The 14,602-nt window shown below is 45.3% G+C and overlaps 1 protein-coding gene across 4 annotated transcripts in view; it reads left to right on the forward strand.

Annotated features, from left to right (window-relative positions):
• The first annotated feature begins 6,768 nt into the window (after positions 1-6,768).
• The window catches only part of PPARGC1A (PPARG coactivator 1 alpha), a 64,227-nt gene continuing 56,393 nt past the window's right edge, over positions 6,769-14,602 (forward strand). For 3 of the 4 annotated variants that reach the window (XR_003249100.1, XR_003249101.1, XM_026037677.1), the window contains exons 1-2: positions 7,829-7,876; positions 12,933-13,112. Coding sequence is in view for 1 of the 4 variants with exons in the window: in XM_026037677.1 (XP_025893462.1) it covers positions 7,829-7,876; positions 12,933-13,112 (228 nt within the window). In the remaining 3 variants the exon portion in view is untranslated. Of the gene's footprint in view, positions 6,786-7,828; positions 7,877-12,932; positions 13,113-14,602 lie in introns of those variants that run through there. The other variant, XM_026037680.1, reaches the window with a different exon arrangement.

The raw sequence follows: 14,602 nt of genomic DNA on the forward strand, positions 1-14,602 counted from the left end.
TCCGGTTCGCTCCTCTTCTGCCTTAAAGAAAATCTGCAAACAATGTTATATCGTGTTGCACTGAGCTGAAGCACAAACATTTTTCCATGTCTTTGTAAACAGGGCTGCATATGAGAATGAAACAGCTGGAGGTCTACCTTCAGAAAACCCCCAGGGATGTGTCACAGCCATTTCTCCATTGTATGCAATCTTGGCTTAATAAATTGGTAATAATATTGTGATGAAGTGCTCTTAGGTCTGGGTTTGCTGGGGATTTTTTTTTTTCCTAAGCAACTTGCAGCATTAAATTAAAGCAATCTCCCATTCAAACAGTTTCTTATTTCCACTTGGTTCTGCGTTGCTCAGAGAGGAAGCGTGAGCCTGCGAATGGGCAAAGGTGAGAAGGTCCCCACTAGCGAGGCTGTGTGTTAGTGGGAGTACTGCACGCTCTTTTTATTGCTTTTTGCTTAAATACATGGTCCTGGCTTGCCATTCTGCATGCAGGGTTCAATAGAGCAGGGACTACAAATAATGTTTAATTGTGTCAGATTGTCGGGGAGTTTTACGACGGTGGGGATCCATTAGGGACAAACATGCAAGCAGCAAACTTGTCTTATTTGTCGATTGACATGAAGTAATGAAAATACAGTCATAGCTCTTTTTGGGAAAAGACGGGATATGCATCTTTGCCAGTACTCATTTATAAAAGAGTTACACCAGTGCCCCAGGGCAAAGGATGTTTGGCAAATACTAAATTCCTCAGAAACAAAGATATCCAAAATGGCAATAGCTGATGCAAGCTCAGTGCTTTATCCCTGTTCCACTCACAGGGGAAAGCTGGTGAGTCTGAGCAGTATCAAAATAAAAAATGCAGAAAGAGAGAGAAGTTTCTGCTCTGAACTTAGTCCCATCGTCAGTGTCAAAGCCTGGTCCAAAAGCCCCTGCTAAATCCATTTAAAAATTCCAGTTTCCTTTAGAAGGATTCAGAGCAGTCAGTCATTCCAGCCACTTTAACCTTCCTCTTTTGCTGATTTTTTTTAACTAACTAACTTATTTATTTATTTATTTATTTATTTATTTATTTATTTATTTATTTTTACTTTCTTTTTGTAGAGAGATTAGGCAAAAAAAAAAAAAGAAAAAAGAAAAAAAAGATGAGGTAAAAACAAAGAAACAAGTAACTTGGCCCAGAGCTTGCTGTAGCTAATATTTTCCCCATTCTGATGCTGTACTGGTTTGTTTGGCCCCGGGTCAAAGGATGGAAGTACTGACAAAATTCTGGTCAAAAGCATCACTTGGGGAGGGTCAACATCCAAAGGTTACAAGTGCATGTGGGACAGTTTGTGACCCCAAGCGAAATGTTCATCTCCCTTTATTTCTGTTATCTGAACTGGGGGTGGAGGGAGGCTGACATCTCTTGCCATTTGTGCAACTTTTTTAGATTAATATTGCAGCTCCAAGAAAAATGAATAATTGGACTTTGGAGCACAGAGTGGAACCACGAATCCTATAGGGATTCCTCTAGCACTAGTTACTGGTTTGCATATTGCAAGTTAACTGCTATTCATGAAGAGTCCTGGCTAAAAATAACTGCTGGGCTCCGCTTGGGCTGGCAGGAACTACTAGTTAAGAGGTCATGTGAAGCTGATCCTTGAGAAGCCTGGTCTGTGTGAGCCTGCCCTGGCCATTGCAGCGAGGTGACCCTGGGCTCTACTGGCTTGGGAAAGTGGGGGATCCTCTCCGAGATGGGAAATGTTCCTGGACTCTGGTCCCCTTCCTGCACTTTCTCCATAGGAGCTTGCCTTCTTCAGCAGCCAGGCGTGACCGCATAAAGAGTTATTTGTTGCATAAGCAGGTTTAAAAAAATCTCCAGCTCCTTTGTGAGATATCTTCATTTGATTTTGTGTGCCTAAAATTGTAGCTGGGCATATCTGTGGCCTGTGTTACTCGAATCAGATCAGATGACTTCAGTTGAGAATTATTTCCACATTATACTTTGTTTTAATACAAAAAAAAATGCCAAGAGCGAGGCCCAAGAAAAAAAAGGCTGACTCAGTTCCACAGAGCTGTGTCTGAAGAAAGTCTTATTTGAAGATGAGAGATGCGTTGGTAAGGCTGTCTGTCATCTCGAGTTTATTAAAAAAAAATTGCTAGGAGGCACTAAAGCTGTCCACTGCCTTTGCCTCTGTTCCTTCACTCAAAGGTGCTTCATTCACATCGACTTTACCATAGCAGTTTTGTGTAAAACAAGATTTGATTTGGGAGTATTTAAAGGTTAGTGTTCTTCCCAGTACTGTGCTGCAGACTCGTGTGTGCTCCACTGCAGTCGCTTTCCCCACCATTTTCGAGAGCAGGCAGAATATGCTGGGCAAGGATGGGAATTTTTTCCTTCCCTGGGCTGCTTTGCTGCCTGCAGAGGGGCTACAAGCTGAACATGCCATGTCACCCATGGAGTTAGGACACCACAGCTTCCCATTGAGGTGGGAGACCAAGTCCGGTGGCCATATGGCCGCTGTGACAAACTCAGCCCAAAACTGAGCTTACCTGGCAGCCAGGTAGCACTCGCAGCGAGTGACTTTCCATGGGAGGGCCGGTGAGAACAGGCTGTTTCTCATCTGTAAAAACTGAGAAATTTGGGAGTTATGATAAAGAACTTTCCTGGATGTAGGCTTCATACCATTGGACAGACACTGAAGGAGTCGCACTCCCTGTCCAAAAAGAGTTCATGAACTAACATACATTTCTTAAGAGCCCTTTAGATGGTGTCTTTGGAACAGGCTGGACCCCCAGCAAATTGCTTAAAGATCCAGGAATCTTTTGTGCATGTAGGATCCCAAATCCACACTGATTGCTGCTGGGATTATCCTGGTCAGATCTGCTCTCTGGAAAAGTCAGTACATACCAGGCTGGTGCCAATCACAAACATGTGGAGACCGGGGCTCCAAGGAACTCGTGGGAGCGTTCCAGGGGAATGGTGCAAGGTGGATGGCAACTGGGGTGTCTAGGGAATCCAGGTGGGCTTTTCCCTGGCCCTAGAGAGCTACAGACAGTAGTTGTATCACTGAAGATTTCACAAATTCTTCTAGCAGGGGCCAGACGAGGGCTGCACACGTCCATGGGGATGTGTGTGTGCGACTGGCGGGCTGGGGTGGCTGTGGGAAGATAGGGCCTCTCAGCACGAGGGCATCCCCTTCTCACGGCTAAAAAGCAGCACAAGCGGAGAACTTGCCAGAAGCCTGTTCCCTTCAACATCAGACATGAGCAGGATTTGTACTCTTCCCAGGGACCTGAAAGCACTGAAGGAAAAGCACTTGAAGGAAAAAAAAAAAAAAGAACTTTATGATTTCTGTTGTTGCAAGGAACTATCAGGTGAGTGAAGGAGAAAGGATCAAAATCTGCAACAGACTGTGATTTTGATGTGGTTGTGCATGAGTAGAAGGCTCTGCCAAGCTGCAAACCAGGAATCTGTCTCCTCTGCTGGCCCAGGTGTATGCGCTCAAGCAGACACCACGATGTGTTTACACGGCTCAGTTTCTCAAACATATAGGGGCAATAAATTCAAATGTAGATTCTCTTTTACAGATTAGTCACTCTGTGAAATAGTCATACCAGGGTGAAAGACTTTGTTCACGCTGCTTTTAACAGTCTTGACGATCTGAATTTTCCTGCAAATCCTAGAAAATGTGGGTCCTGGAGAACATGTGCTCCTAGTGTTGGAGAAAACAAGTGATAAATGGATTTTTATGTGATCAACTGGAGTGGCTTTGCTTTTCTTATTTTAGTAATGAGTAACTGAAACATGTTTGTGAAGAGGGGGATGTTCAGAGGTATGAAAAGATTTAGGAAGATCACTTTTGGGAGCACCTCTACTCCTACTTTACTTAGCCACTCCTGGGAGGTCTTACAACAAGTCCGGAGCTCAGGACCATCGTGGTTTCTCTCTGTAAAAAAAATCTCAGTTCATGACTGCCCTAGGAGAACTGGAGAGGACACACTGTTTTTTTCCATTGTAAAATAATTTTACCAATGAACCATGAAGTTGGTTAACCCTCTTAAAATACCCCAGCAGTTCAAGGAGTTTGGCATATGCTGTTGAGTGCATATTCGGGTTAGGATGAACTGGGCAAATAAGGAAAAGAAGCTGAGAAGGTAGAAAAACAAACAATCAAAAATAGGATAGAAGCAGAACAGAGAGAATGGAGTGGAAAACAAATACAAAAGAACTGTGGAAAAAAAATAAAAGATGCACAGAAGGAAGATTTCTAATAAAAAATTAATAGAGTATATACACTTTATATAGAACACCATTTGAACATACCTTTGGAGTGCAGTTTTGCCTTTTATATATTTTATACCTTTTATCCCATTGACTTATCTTCTACTATACTCTTCAGTCTTGGCAAGTCAAGTGGGCTTAGCTGGTGTGAAAACTGTTTTGCCTCACTTTGGTGAGACTTTAGCACTGCTCTTTTCTTCAATTTTGATCATCCTTACTCCATTGGAAAAGTAGCTAATTTCGCTGAACATTAGGGAGTACTGTAGTTGGGAAGTCAGGAAAGACATTCTTTCTTTGGGGCTTCAGAATCAGGGGGCTCCGAAATCAATAGCTTCTTTGGAAAGTTTTGAGTTACAGAGGGGAGGGAAAAAACTGACCCTGAAAACCTGAGTGAGAGAATAGGAGAAAGAGATAATAGTGAACACTGAATTCAGAAAAAAGTCAAGGACAGAGGGACTGAAGACTTGGGTCTTCGAGTTCTGCTCTTGCTGTTGTTACTGCAGACAGCCATACCTTCTAATCCTGTTAAAAGATGTATCAGGATTTGGGAATTTGTGCCCGAGTGTTGTTGGAGGGATTTCCAGAACTTTCCCAAATTGTGGTCTTTCAAAGAATAAAGGGTGAAATTTGGAAATTGCTGAATGTAGGTATAGAGTAATCTAAAAAGAGAGAAAATCTAATGATCAGGAATGTGCTCTGATGAAAGACCTTCCTGCAGAACAACATTGGCTCAAATGGACCTGCAGACTTTTCCAACTGAGAGTTTTCTTCGTATGCATTTTGTTATGAAGTAGTATGTGCCTTCCCTATTGCCCTGGAAACGATATTTGTGCACTTTTCTCATGCTGTCAGACTAGGGCAGAGTATTGCTGAAGCTCCCAGGGCATTTTTGGAACCCAGGGTTACTTTGGAGGACAGTTGCGTGGATACTGACTGTGTTTTCAGGCATTTCACTGATAGGTGCTGAGGTTGTTGGGTTTCCATAACACCACTGCAGGTGCCTTCTCCTCTCCCATTGCAGGCACTAGTGCATTCTCTCAAAAAACAAACCACAACAATGAAAAAATTAAACATCTGGAAAGGATCCTGATAAGTAAATCAGGACTCGAAGAGCAAAACTTGACCTTAGTTGGACCATACCATTCTAAAAGTTCTTCCTAAGAGATGGGGGACCTGTATTTGAGCCTTGTTTGCCATTCCCACCCCACCAGCTTCAAGCCAGGAGGTGCTCAGGCCTGTGGACACGCGCTGGAGGAATCCCAAGTATTATTAGATACCATGTGCACTGCCTGCAATGTGCCCAGGAAGTTCTCCAATCTCTCAGTCTCGTATGAAAGCACCATGAAGGTTGCAGTTACACTTATCAGTTAACTTGCTAATTTGAAGGAAAAGCGGTGAAGGGGAAATGTAGAAAATAGAAGCAACACGAGCGGGTCAAAGCATCCCGAGCAGCGCTATAAAGTGTTCCAGTGTAAATACATTTCTATAAAAGGTGTGAATGAAACTGGAAGGAGGGGGGAAAAAAAAGAGAAGAAGCAGCGGATGGATCGGGCACAGTCGATGGACACAATTCCAAGCAGGTAGTGAGGAAAAGGGGATCCGTGGATAATAATTAATACGCAGCGGCTCGCGTGGCGGCGGGCAGGTGCCCGGCGTGGCTCCACAGCTGACGGTGCAGGGGCCAGAGGTACCGACCTTTGCCCCACATCTTAATAATTTACTGCAGTTTTATCATTAAATCAGCATATAATTGGGAGGGAAATTAGGTTTTTTTTTTTTCCATCGTGCAAGCATAGTAATACTGTTAATTTAATCATTTGTAGGAAAGGCTTTCTGTAGCCGCTCGGTATTTTGCGGCGTGCATTTTTTATTTTTTTTAATTAAGTAAAGTAAAAAACAATGCCGTTTTTGTCATCTGTGCTGGGCGAAAATATGACAGTGTGATGTGATTTGCCACTTAAGCACGAGCTGGGGAAACGGCACATTTTATCAGAACTGGCAGTAATAAATTACAAAGGAACACAACTAAGCTAAGAATATTGCTGAGACCTAGTGCAGGTTCTGAAGTTTTTCATATCTGGGGGGGGGGAGAGAGGCTGTGTCAAGAACTGTACTTCTCTCTGTTTATTTTTTCTCTCAGCAAAATCGCATAATTGTGCCCGTTTAGCCTCCGGAATATTCAAGTTTGCAAATAACCTGACGTCAGGAATGAATCTTTTATGCCGAGGAGAGTGACCAATGACTGTGGTCGGCGCGACTCAGCTCGTGCTGACGTTCCGCACCACATTTAAAGAAATGCACCTTGAGGAAACGAGCAGCCAGGTGGGGACAGTTAAACACGACCTTTTTCTTGCATTTATTTATTTATCTATTTATTTATTTATTTTCCCCCCCCTCCTGCGTTGGGAGAAAGGGCTCGCTGTGCTGCTCGGTGCCTGGAGTTCACGCACGCAGCGTCTCATGGCCTCGTAAACCAGTTGCACCTGCAGCAGCCCCTGTGGTCTCCGCGAGAGCTGTGACAGGCTTAAAGGTAGGGACACCCCTGGTAGCAGCGTGTCCCCGCTGCCACAGGACCAGAGCTTGTTCTGTGTCCTCCTCCAAGGCAGTAGGACTTGGGGGAAAATGCAGAAAGGCACCAGGACTGTTGCAGGCAGCGCTAGCAGTTGTCACCCTTTCTAGGTGTAGTCACCCTTTCCTAGGGTGAGTACACTGGGGCACTGAGCTGAGAAGTGCTGTAGTTTAGCTGGAAACAGGACCAGGGCTGCTCCTTGGCAGAAGATGAGATACCTATATGATTTTTTGTTTGCTTGTTATCAGTGCTTTCCCCATTACTGGGAAATGCACTTTTATTTCTATTTTTTGCTGTTGCATTTGCTCGTGGGAAGACTAGCTTTAGCGCAGTTAGCGCTCAGGAATCATTAGCCAAGCACACGTAAGGAAAGAAAAATATTCTTTGCAAGGTGTAAAACCCATTAGCGGAAGGGAAGAAGATAGAGAAGAAAAAGGATTGCGGCGGGCTGTAACTTTTGCAGGAGTCTGCGCTCGCCTTGCCCAGGGCAGCGGTGGGAGCTGCTGCTGGCGCCCGTCCCCAGCGAGGGCTGGAGCGGCTCTGCCCAGCGCCGCTCGGAGTTACTTCACTTTCTTCTTTATGATAAATGCAGCTTTGTCAGCCGCTTGTTTGGGGGGAGAAAAATAAAGGGAAAAAAAAAAAAGAAGGAAATGCAGGAGGGTGGCGGGGGCTGCAGTTGTTGCGCGGCGGGGAAGTGTGGTTTGAATCGCAGCGCGGTGCCGGAGCCTCCAAGGTCTGAGTGGTTTTTAAAAAGATTTACTTCACTTAAGCCGAGGTCTGCCTCTGGGTGACGTCACTGGTGGCAGCGGCGGCGGCGGCACCAGAAGGCTGGATGAGTGACAGCCCAGCCTACTTTTTAATAGCTTTGTCATGTGACGGGGAGCAGTAGTAAGACAGGTGCCTTGGGTCCACGCGCAGAGAGGGGCTCGGTGCCTGCATGCGTCTGCGCCGCGCGCCCGCCGCGCCGCACGTCCAGAGCTTCGCCGCTGGCCTCCGGCAGCTGCATGGCGTGGGACATGTGCAACCAGGACGCCGTGTGGAGTGACATAGAGGTGAGCCGGGCACGGCGGCGTGGGCAGCATCGCCGGCCCCGCCGCGGCCCCCCGCTCCTGCCTTTGTTTGCCTTTGGGGATTGGTCTCCTTTGCTTTTATTTTTTTCCCTCTTTTTTTGCAAGAAAAATGCTGGAATGGACTAGGGGGGATACTTTGCGAACAAGTCTGAATCTTATCTTAACTCCAGTAAGTTTGCTATTTTAAGGTTACTCTGCGATGCCTTGAGCAAATCAAAGCTTAGCTCCTGTCATCAGTATCTCCTGCAGTTGGAAACTATTTTCATGTGCCTCTGGCTCGCTTTCCTGTCATATGCAATATTTATGCTCTAAGATATTGATATGAATCAGAGTCTGAAGTCTTTCCAGTGGCGTTTAGTGGCCTGGTTGGAAAAATGCCATGTTTATTTAGAATAAGATTTACATTTCTTGCCCCCCCAAAAAAAAAAAAAAAAAAAGAAGTTAAATTAACTAATGGTTTCATATTGTAATTGCTTGTTTCCCTGTGCTCTGTTGAAGGCTTTTTCCTTGTTGTCGGCTGTAGAATTGAAGCACACGCACGGGAATGAATGCCCTGTTGGTTTGTTTTAGATGCTTTTAAAAGAGATTTCTGGAAATAGAGGCTTGCTTGCTTCCTGTTGTGTCGGAAAAATTGCCCTGCAGTTAGTGTCCCGTAGGGCAGGGTTTCAGTGAATCCAAGTAGTCCAACAAACGGTTAAATCCTCCTGTACAGCAGAGACAACAGGATGAACCAGGAGAATAGAGTTTATGCAGGACTGTGTGAACTGCCGCTGCCGCTGCCGCCGCTGCTGCTTGTGTAAAAATAGACGGCAATACATCAAATCCACAGCTTCTGCTGGCTACAATTCATAAAGGGGAAAAGCAAGCGCTTCCCGGGTAATCTCTGGAGTATAAAGTGAGGTCTGAGGATTTCTGCATGTTTGCACTCGGCAAAATGGAGCGTTACCTGAAAGTTCTGGCAACTTGTGAAGCGAGAAAAAAACTTTGCGTGGACCCTGCGGCGAGGACCCCGAAATGCAGACGTGCTGCCAGCGAGCACCCCGCCGCCTGCGCGCCTCGAGTAAGCGCTTAAGGTGCTCCCCTTAGGCGCGGGGGGGAGAAGCGGGGCAGGCGGTGCCTTTTCAGTGAGATGTTCGTGCCACGAGATCCCCACGTAAAGCAGAAGTGCTGGTGCTCTCGGGTAGGTTTCTGTGCCTGGTGGAGCGAGGTTCCACCCGCGTGCGGGTTCCTCGCTGCCTTCCGTCGTGCTTTAAATACTTGCAGCTTGCCCCTGTACCCCCCGATTTCTGTTTGCATATTGTAATTGCTGTTATCTTGTTTTGATTTCTTGGTAAAGTGGAATAGATATGGATAATTCATATGTCCTGTAGCTATTATGAGTCAAGGCTGTAAGTGGATGACTTGCTGGCTCCAAAGTCCTAATTGTTTCTGAGTAGCTGGAGTATCCTGTGGGTTGTTGTCTGGCTTGTAGCATGGGTCTCAGCTGCTGTAGCTTCATTTTTCCATCATGTATTATTCCTGATGCTGCTAGGAGCTGATTGAGGAACCAGCTTCTATGGAAATATTGAAGATTTATTTTAATCACTAGAGTTCCTGCAGTAATTTCAAGCTAGTAACAGAATAGGTAATTTATGTCAGTGACTTTTTGACAGTGTGGGGAGAGGAGAAAAAAAGAAAAAAGGTTGATGGTAATATTAATTGTGTGGTGGATGGGTTAACTGCTGAAGGATTTTACCAACTGGCTCCTGCACTGCACTTTCTGGAGCAGGGTAGGGGTGTCTGCATGCAGTTTTGGCCCTGAGGATCACCTTTTCCCATCTCAAATACCGCAGGCGGCAGGTCCTGTAGGCAGCTTTCGTTTTTGGAATCGTTAATGTTTGCTGTCACCTTAAAATGTATTAAATTCTCCCTCACATAATGACAGGATGGCGTGCTGCTTAATAAAGGCCTGCCTCACTGTATCTGATCAGCGTCCCCAGTGTTTCACAGTTTAATGAAGGTGATGTACAGTAAGGTTGTGAAGATTGATAGAGAGAATCCACATGGCACACATTCTGTCAGGTCTGTCATTCTTTCCAGGGTTCATCCCTTCGGCTGGTTGAAAAACTTGTTAAAAATAAAATGAAGATTATTTTTTCATTAATATAATTAATATGGCACAAGTCCAGTCTCGCTTTTTTTTTTTTTTTTTTTTTGAATTTACCTGCAAAGACACAAAAACATCCAAAAGGTTAATGGAGAATTATACTTAATTATAATGATTCATTATCATCAGTGCAGTTAAGCTAATTAATTGTTTGCGCCTGAATTAGGAGAAAAAAAAAAAAGAGTCCGATGGAGTGAAATAATGCACAATAATTAGCCTTTTGTGTTTAGTGACTGCTGTATCCTCCTATATGTTACAGTGAAATTAAGGCCGTAGTTGTGGAATGACTGCGATGTGCCATAGCGGTGGGAAGGCGGTCGGATGCAGTATAGCAATGCAGGTGCACCTGTTACAGATGTATGGGCAGGCAGCAAAGAGCAGCATGTCAGATGAGGACAGGTTCAGCACTTGGAGTGTTAAATCTGGCATCATCAAAGGCCAAATATAAATTAATAACAGGGACACTTGCTACTGATGTGTCTCGGATTAGAAGCATAATGCCATATTCAGAACATGTCAACATTGGCAAGCGCATATATACTTCATTTCAGTACGTTTTCAAGTGGCATTGCAGTCACTATAGGCGAATCAAAGGTTCAGTGATTGGGAATTTTTTAACGCAGTTGTTGATGTTGCCCCACAAGGCCATTGCAGGAGTTAATAATGAGTATTGCCAAGAGTTAACACATTTTGCTCGGTGGTTCACGGAGTGGAGCTATTTTTACAAACGAAAGCAGTACCAGATCAGCAGGGTACTTTAGAAGTCGACGGCATCAGTTATAAGCTACCGACCTCCACAACACAAAACTGAGAATGATGCTGAGAATCTACCTTTTCAGTCAAAAACTAGATTATCCTTTAATGAGATCAGAGATTTTTGTGCAAGCATCAAAAAAAAAAGGTCATCTCTGCATTATAAGATTTCTGCTGGAAGGTTATGTCTAGCACTAAAGAAGAAGGAACTCTTTAATTTTTTTCTTTGTATTTTTCTTTTCCTGTGACCGAAGCAATATTAAATTGTGCGCAGCGACAGTTACTTAGGTGAGATTTTTGACTTCTTCAAGTTCTGCAGCCCCTTAAATAACAGCAGTAAAAGCAACTGATGTTTCCGAGCCTCCTCTTGCAGCCTCTATGTTCCCGTGCCCCTTGGCCCGCTCCGTGATTATCTCGCCGCGTCCCGGCAGACCTGGAAGGTGTCTGGTAAATCACAGCTCACGCCAGCTGCACCGAGACCTGGTGAAACCTCCGCTCGCGACGGCGCTGCCGCGTGTAGCCCACGTGCTGCAGCCCTGCTGAGGCTCCCAAGGACACAAACCTCCATGAAATTCACCTCGGACTGGGCCTTTCGGGAGGGACATAACACATGTTGAGTAATTCACATCAGTGGACACTATGTTATTGCCCTGCACACGTTCTCCTTAGAAGGTGGCACTTTCTGGATTGACTTCAGTGCAAGGAGAAGTTGGGAAGTCATTCAAACCACCCAGTCAACTGACTGGAGTCGGGGAGGACCTGCTGCCTGAACCCACCATTGGCCCCCCTTAATGCAGAGCTAGAAATACCTTCACACAAAGCCAGAAGTGCCTTGATGCAAAGTTAGAAGTACTCGAGTACTGGAGCCGTTGAACTCAGTGGACTTTAAGGTTTTTAACCATTTGCTGCCTGGTGCCTTTGCAGATTTAAGGAGAGGAGGTGTGTTTTGCACTACACCAACACCAAGGTAGCTCTTGGCACATGAGCTCCGGGAGCGTGTGGTGCTTTGCTGGAGCACCAGCTTCACTGGGCTGCATTAGTGCGTGGGGCTCGGTTATTTGCCAAGCTATTACTGTGTTTTCCATAATTAAGAATTGGCTTTGTTGGATGCGCTAACATTTCAATTGCCCTGCTAAAATGGATGTGTAGTGTTGGGTTTTTTTCTTGACTAGTAGACCAGCTAATACCCTATCCAGCTTCTGCTGGCATATAGAAGAGTACATGTTCTGTGTTTACTTTTATTTATCGCTACTCTCTTCATAAGTCACGGCGACAACAGCCTTTTGCAGTGATGCAGATTAGATTTTGCTTACTCCGCAGATATTAAATGGGTGTTTCACAAGCCCTCTACCTGGGGGTCGCTGAATTAGCTGTAGCATTGAGCTTGCTGGGATGCATGGACAAACAAGTCCCATTCGCTGCCCTTGATGTGGTCGGTGTCTGGAGAAAATTGGGAAGGTGGCTGGGAGCTTTTGTGTTGGAAGAATGTAGGTGAAAGACTCTGTAAATTAAATACGTCTGTCACCCAAAGGTGTGATCTGTGCCTCATTTGGGACATGGGAGAAAGAGCCCGTCAGCTCTTGCTGACCCATGCTTGAGTGTGTCCGTGTGGAAGCCACCACTGTGGCTGACTTCAAGGACTGCAGAGAGGATCTGTAGAGCTGGGAATATCCACAGCTTGAGTTCGCCCCCAGGGCTGCAGGCTGTAACAGTCTGTGCTGCTTTAACCTGAATGCACCAGGAAATGCTGAGACCTTGCCCAGAGGTATTCTTCTGTGGCCACCCGTCCCGGCGCTCTCTGGCACGAAGGAAGAGTAAGGCCGTGCCTGGCCCTTGCTGCTGTTCTTACTAGAGCTTTGGACACTAATGTTGCCAAGGAATCAGGGGAGAAGGAAAGTATTTGCTCCTCGTGCAGAGATGTGGTAGGGAAGGCAGCGTGTGCTGTTTTCCCCCTTCCCTTTGCATACCTGTGTAGAACTAGCAATGATCTAATATTTGGGGGAAGATCCAGAAGACAGAGTCAGTTTTAGTGACCCTGGGCCAAAGCTTAATCGAGGCTTAATCCTTATCACATGATATTGGGGTTAATAGACTCCTGCTGACTAACGAAACTCTTGCTGTTGTGATTGCTCCCTGCAGTGTGCTGCTCTGGTTGGTGAAGACCAGCCTCTTTGCCCCGACCTCCCAGAGCTCGACCTCTCCGAACTCGACGTGAACGACCTGGATGCAGACAGCTTTCTGGGGGGACTCAAGTGGTACAGCGACCAGTCGGAAGTCATTTCCAATCAGTACAGCAATGAACCCTCCAATATATTTGAGGTAAGGGAGGCTGCACGAGCACGCATTTCAGGATGTTTTGTGGGTTTTTTGTTTTGTTCTTTTTTTTTTTAACCTGAGGGATGATGCTTTTTTATGAGCAGGCAAGTACTGTGATGTGTGTTATGGCCTCTGACTGGTGCTGTTAGTCTTTGTGATCCAAACCTGGATGGTTATCTAGAGAAGTGAGGGGAAAACCTTGAAAGAATTAGAAGAAACTCTTGATTTTTTTTGAAAGGTGCTGGAGTGCACTGCACCGTGGCGTGACAACGAAGAGTTGCACGATTACCCACCACAAAGCAAAGCAAAAGTTGAGGCCTGTTTGTTGCCTTCCACTTGCCTTCCCCAGAAGGGAGCCAAGGGCAGCGCTGTGACTACCTGAGCTCAAGTCTTTTCATTTAGGACCATAGCAGAGGGTCCCACTCGGAGTGCTGTTGTGCAAGGCCCAATGGTTTGCACACACAGATTGAAACGTCCTCATACTGTTAGTATTTGAGAGAGGGTGGGTATGTATCACAGAGAAGTTAGTGGTGGCAATTTCTTGTGTGTCTTGATGTAGAGCTAGACTTAAAGTGAAAGTTGAAGGGTAGTAAGAGAGATTTAAATGTTTTCCTTAAAATACTGCCTTGAGGATCAAGGGGTGCAAGAAGAGGGTTATGGTCTCTTTGGCTCCAGTCTTCCTTTGTTGTGTAAAACCTTCGTGATTTTCCACCCTGTAGTTATGGGGCAGCCGTGCCCCTCTTGAACCCTAACCTCCCACCCGCCTTGATGACAGGGAATGCAGTAGATCATCTGCCGACTGGGAAATTGGACAATAAATTGATTAGAGGCTGGGAGACCTTGTGCAGCAGCGGCTGCCGTCGCCTCTGCGCCAGGAGGTGCAGCTGGCCCACGTGCGCGGGGAAGCCCCGAATAAGCATCTCCTCACCTTAATAGCTGGAAAAGATTAGCGGTAGCAGTTTCATAAAATGCTTTTGAAGGTAAAATATAGCTTACCTAAGATGTCCTGAAAGAAATTCTCCTTTTGTGTATGCATCTGTAAACCAGTGGTGCTTTTGCTGGTGCAGATGAAGTTTCTCTGGATTTATACAAGTGTAACTGAGAGCAGAGACTGGCCTTCTAAATTTGATCTTTCTCTTATTCACACCTAAGTGATTTGGCCTAAATTTTATTCAAATCAAAATAAAGTTATCCCCACACTCAAACCCACTTTAGTTTTATAATATTCCATGTCTTGTTTAAAGTTTCAAAGTCCTGTCTTTGCATTTCAGTTGTAGTAAGTGGCACAAGTTACAGCTTGTCCATGTGTAATTCTCTGATGGTCAGTAGCAAGGAGGAATGGGGGGGCGGATAATGTATTGGCAGCTAAAATCAGAATTAGTTCTCTGTGTGTATATATGTGTGAGGGAGTGTTTTTGCCTTTGTCATAACCCGAGATACATATTTTCCTAATTCACTGAAAGCCAAATGCAGAGACATTTTTCCTCTGGAAG

The sequence above is a fragment of the Nothoprocta perdicaria genome, unplaced genomic scaffold (assembly GCF_003342845.1).
Source record: "Nothoprocta perdicaria isolate Ctin4 unplaced genomic scaffold, notPer1 scaffold_2, whole genome shotgun sequence".
In the NCBI taxonomy this organism is placed as follows: Eukaryota; Metazoa; Chordata; class Aves; order Tinamiformes; family Tinamidae; genus Nothoprocta; species Nothoprocta perdicaria.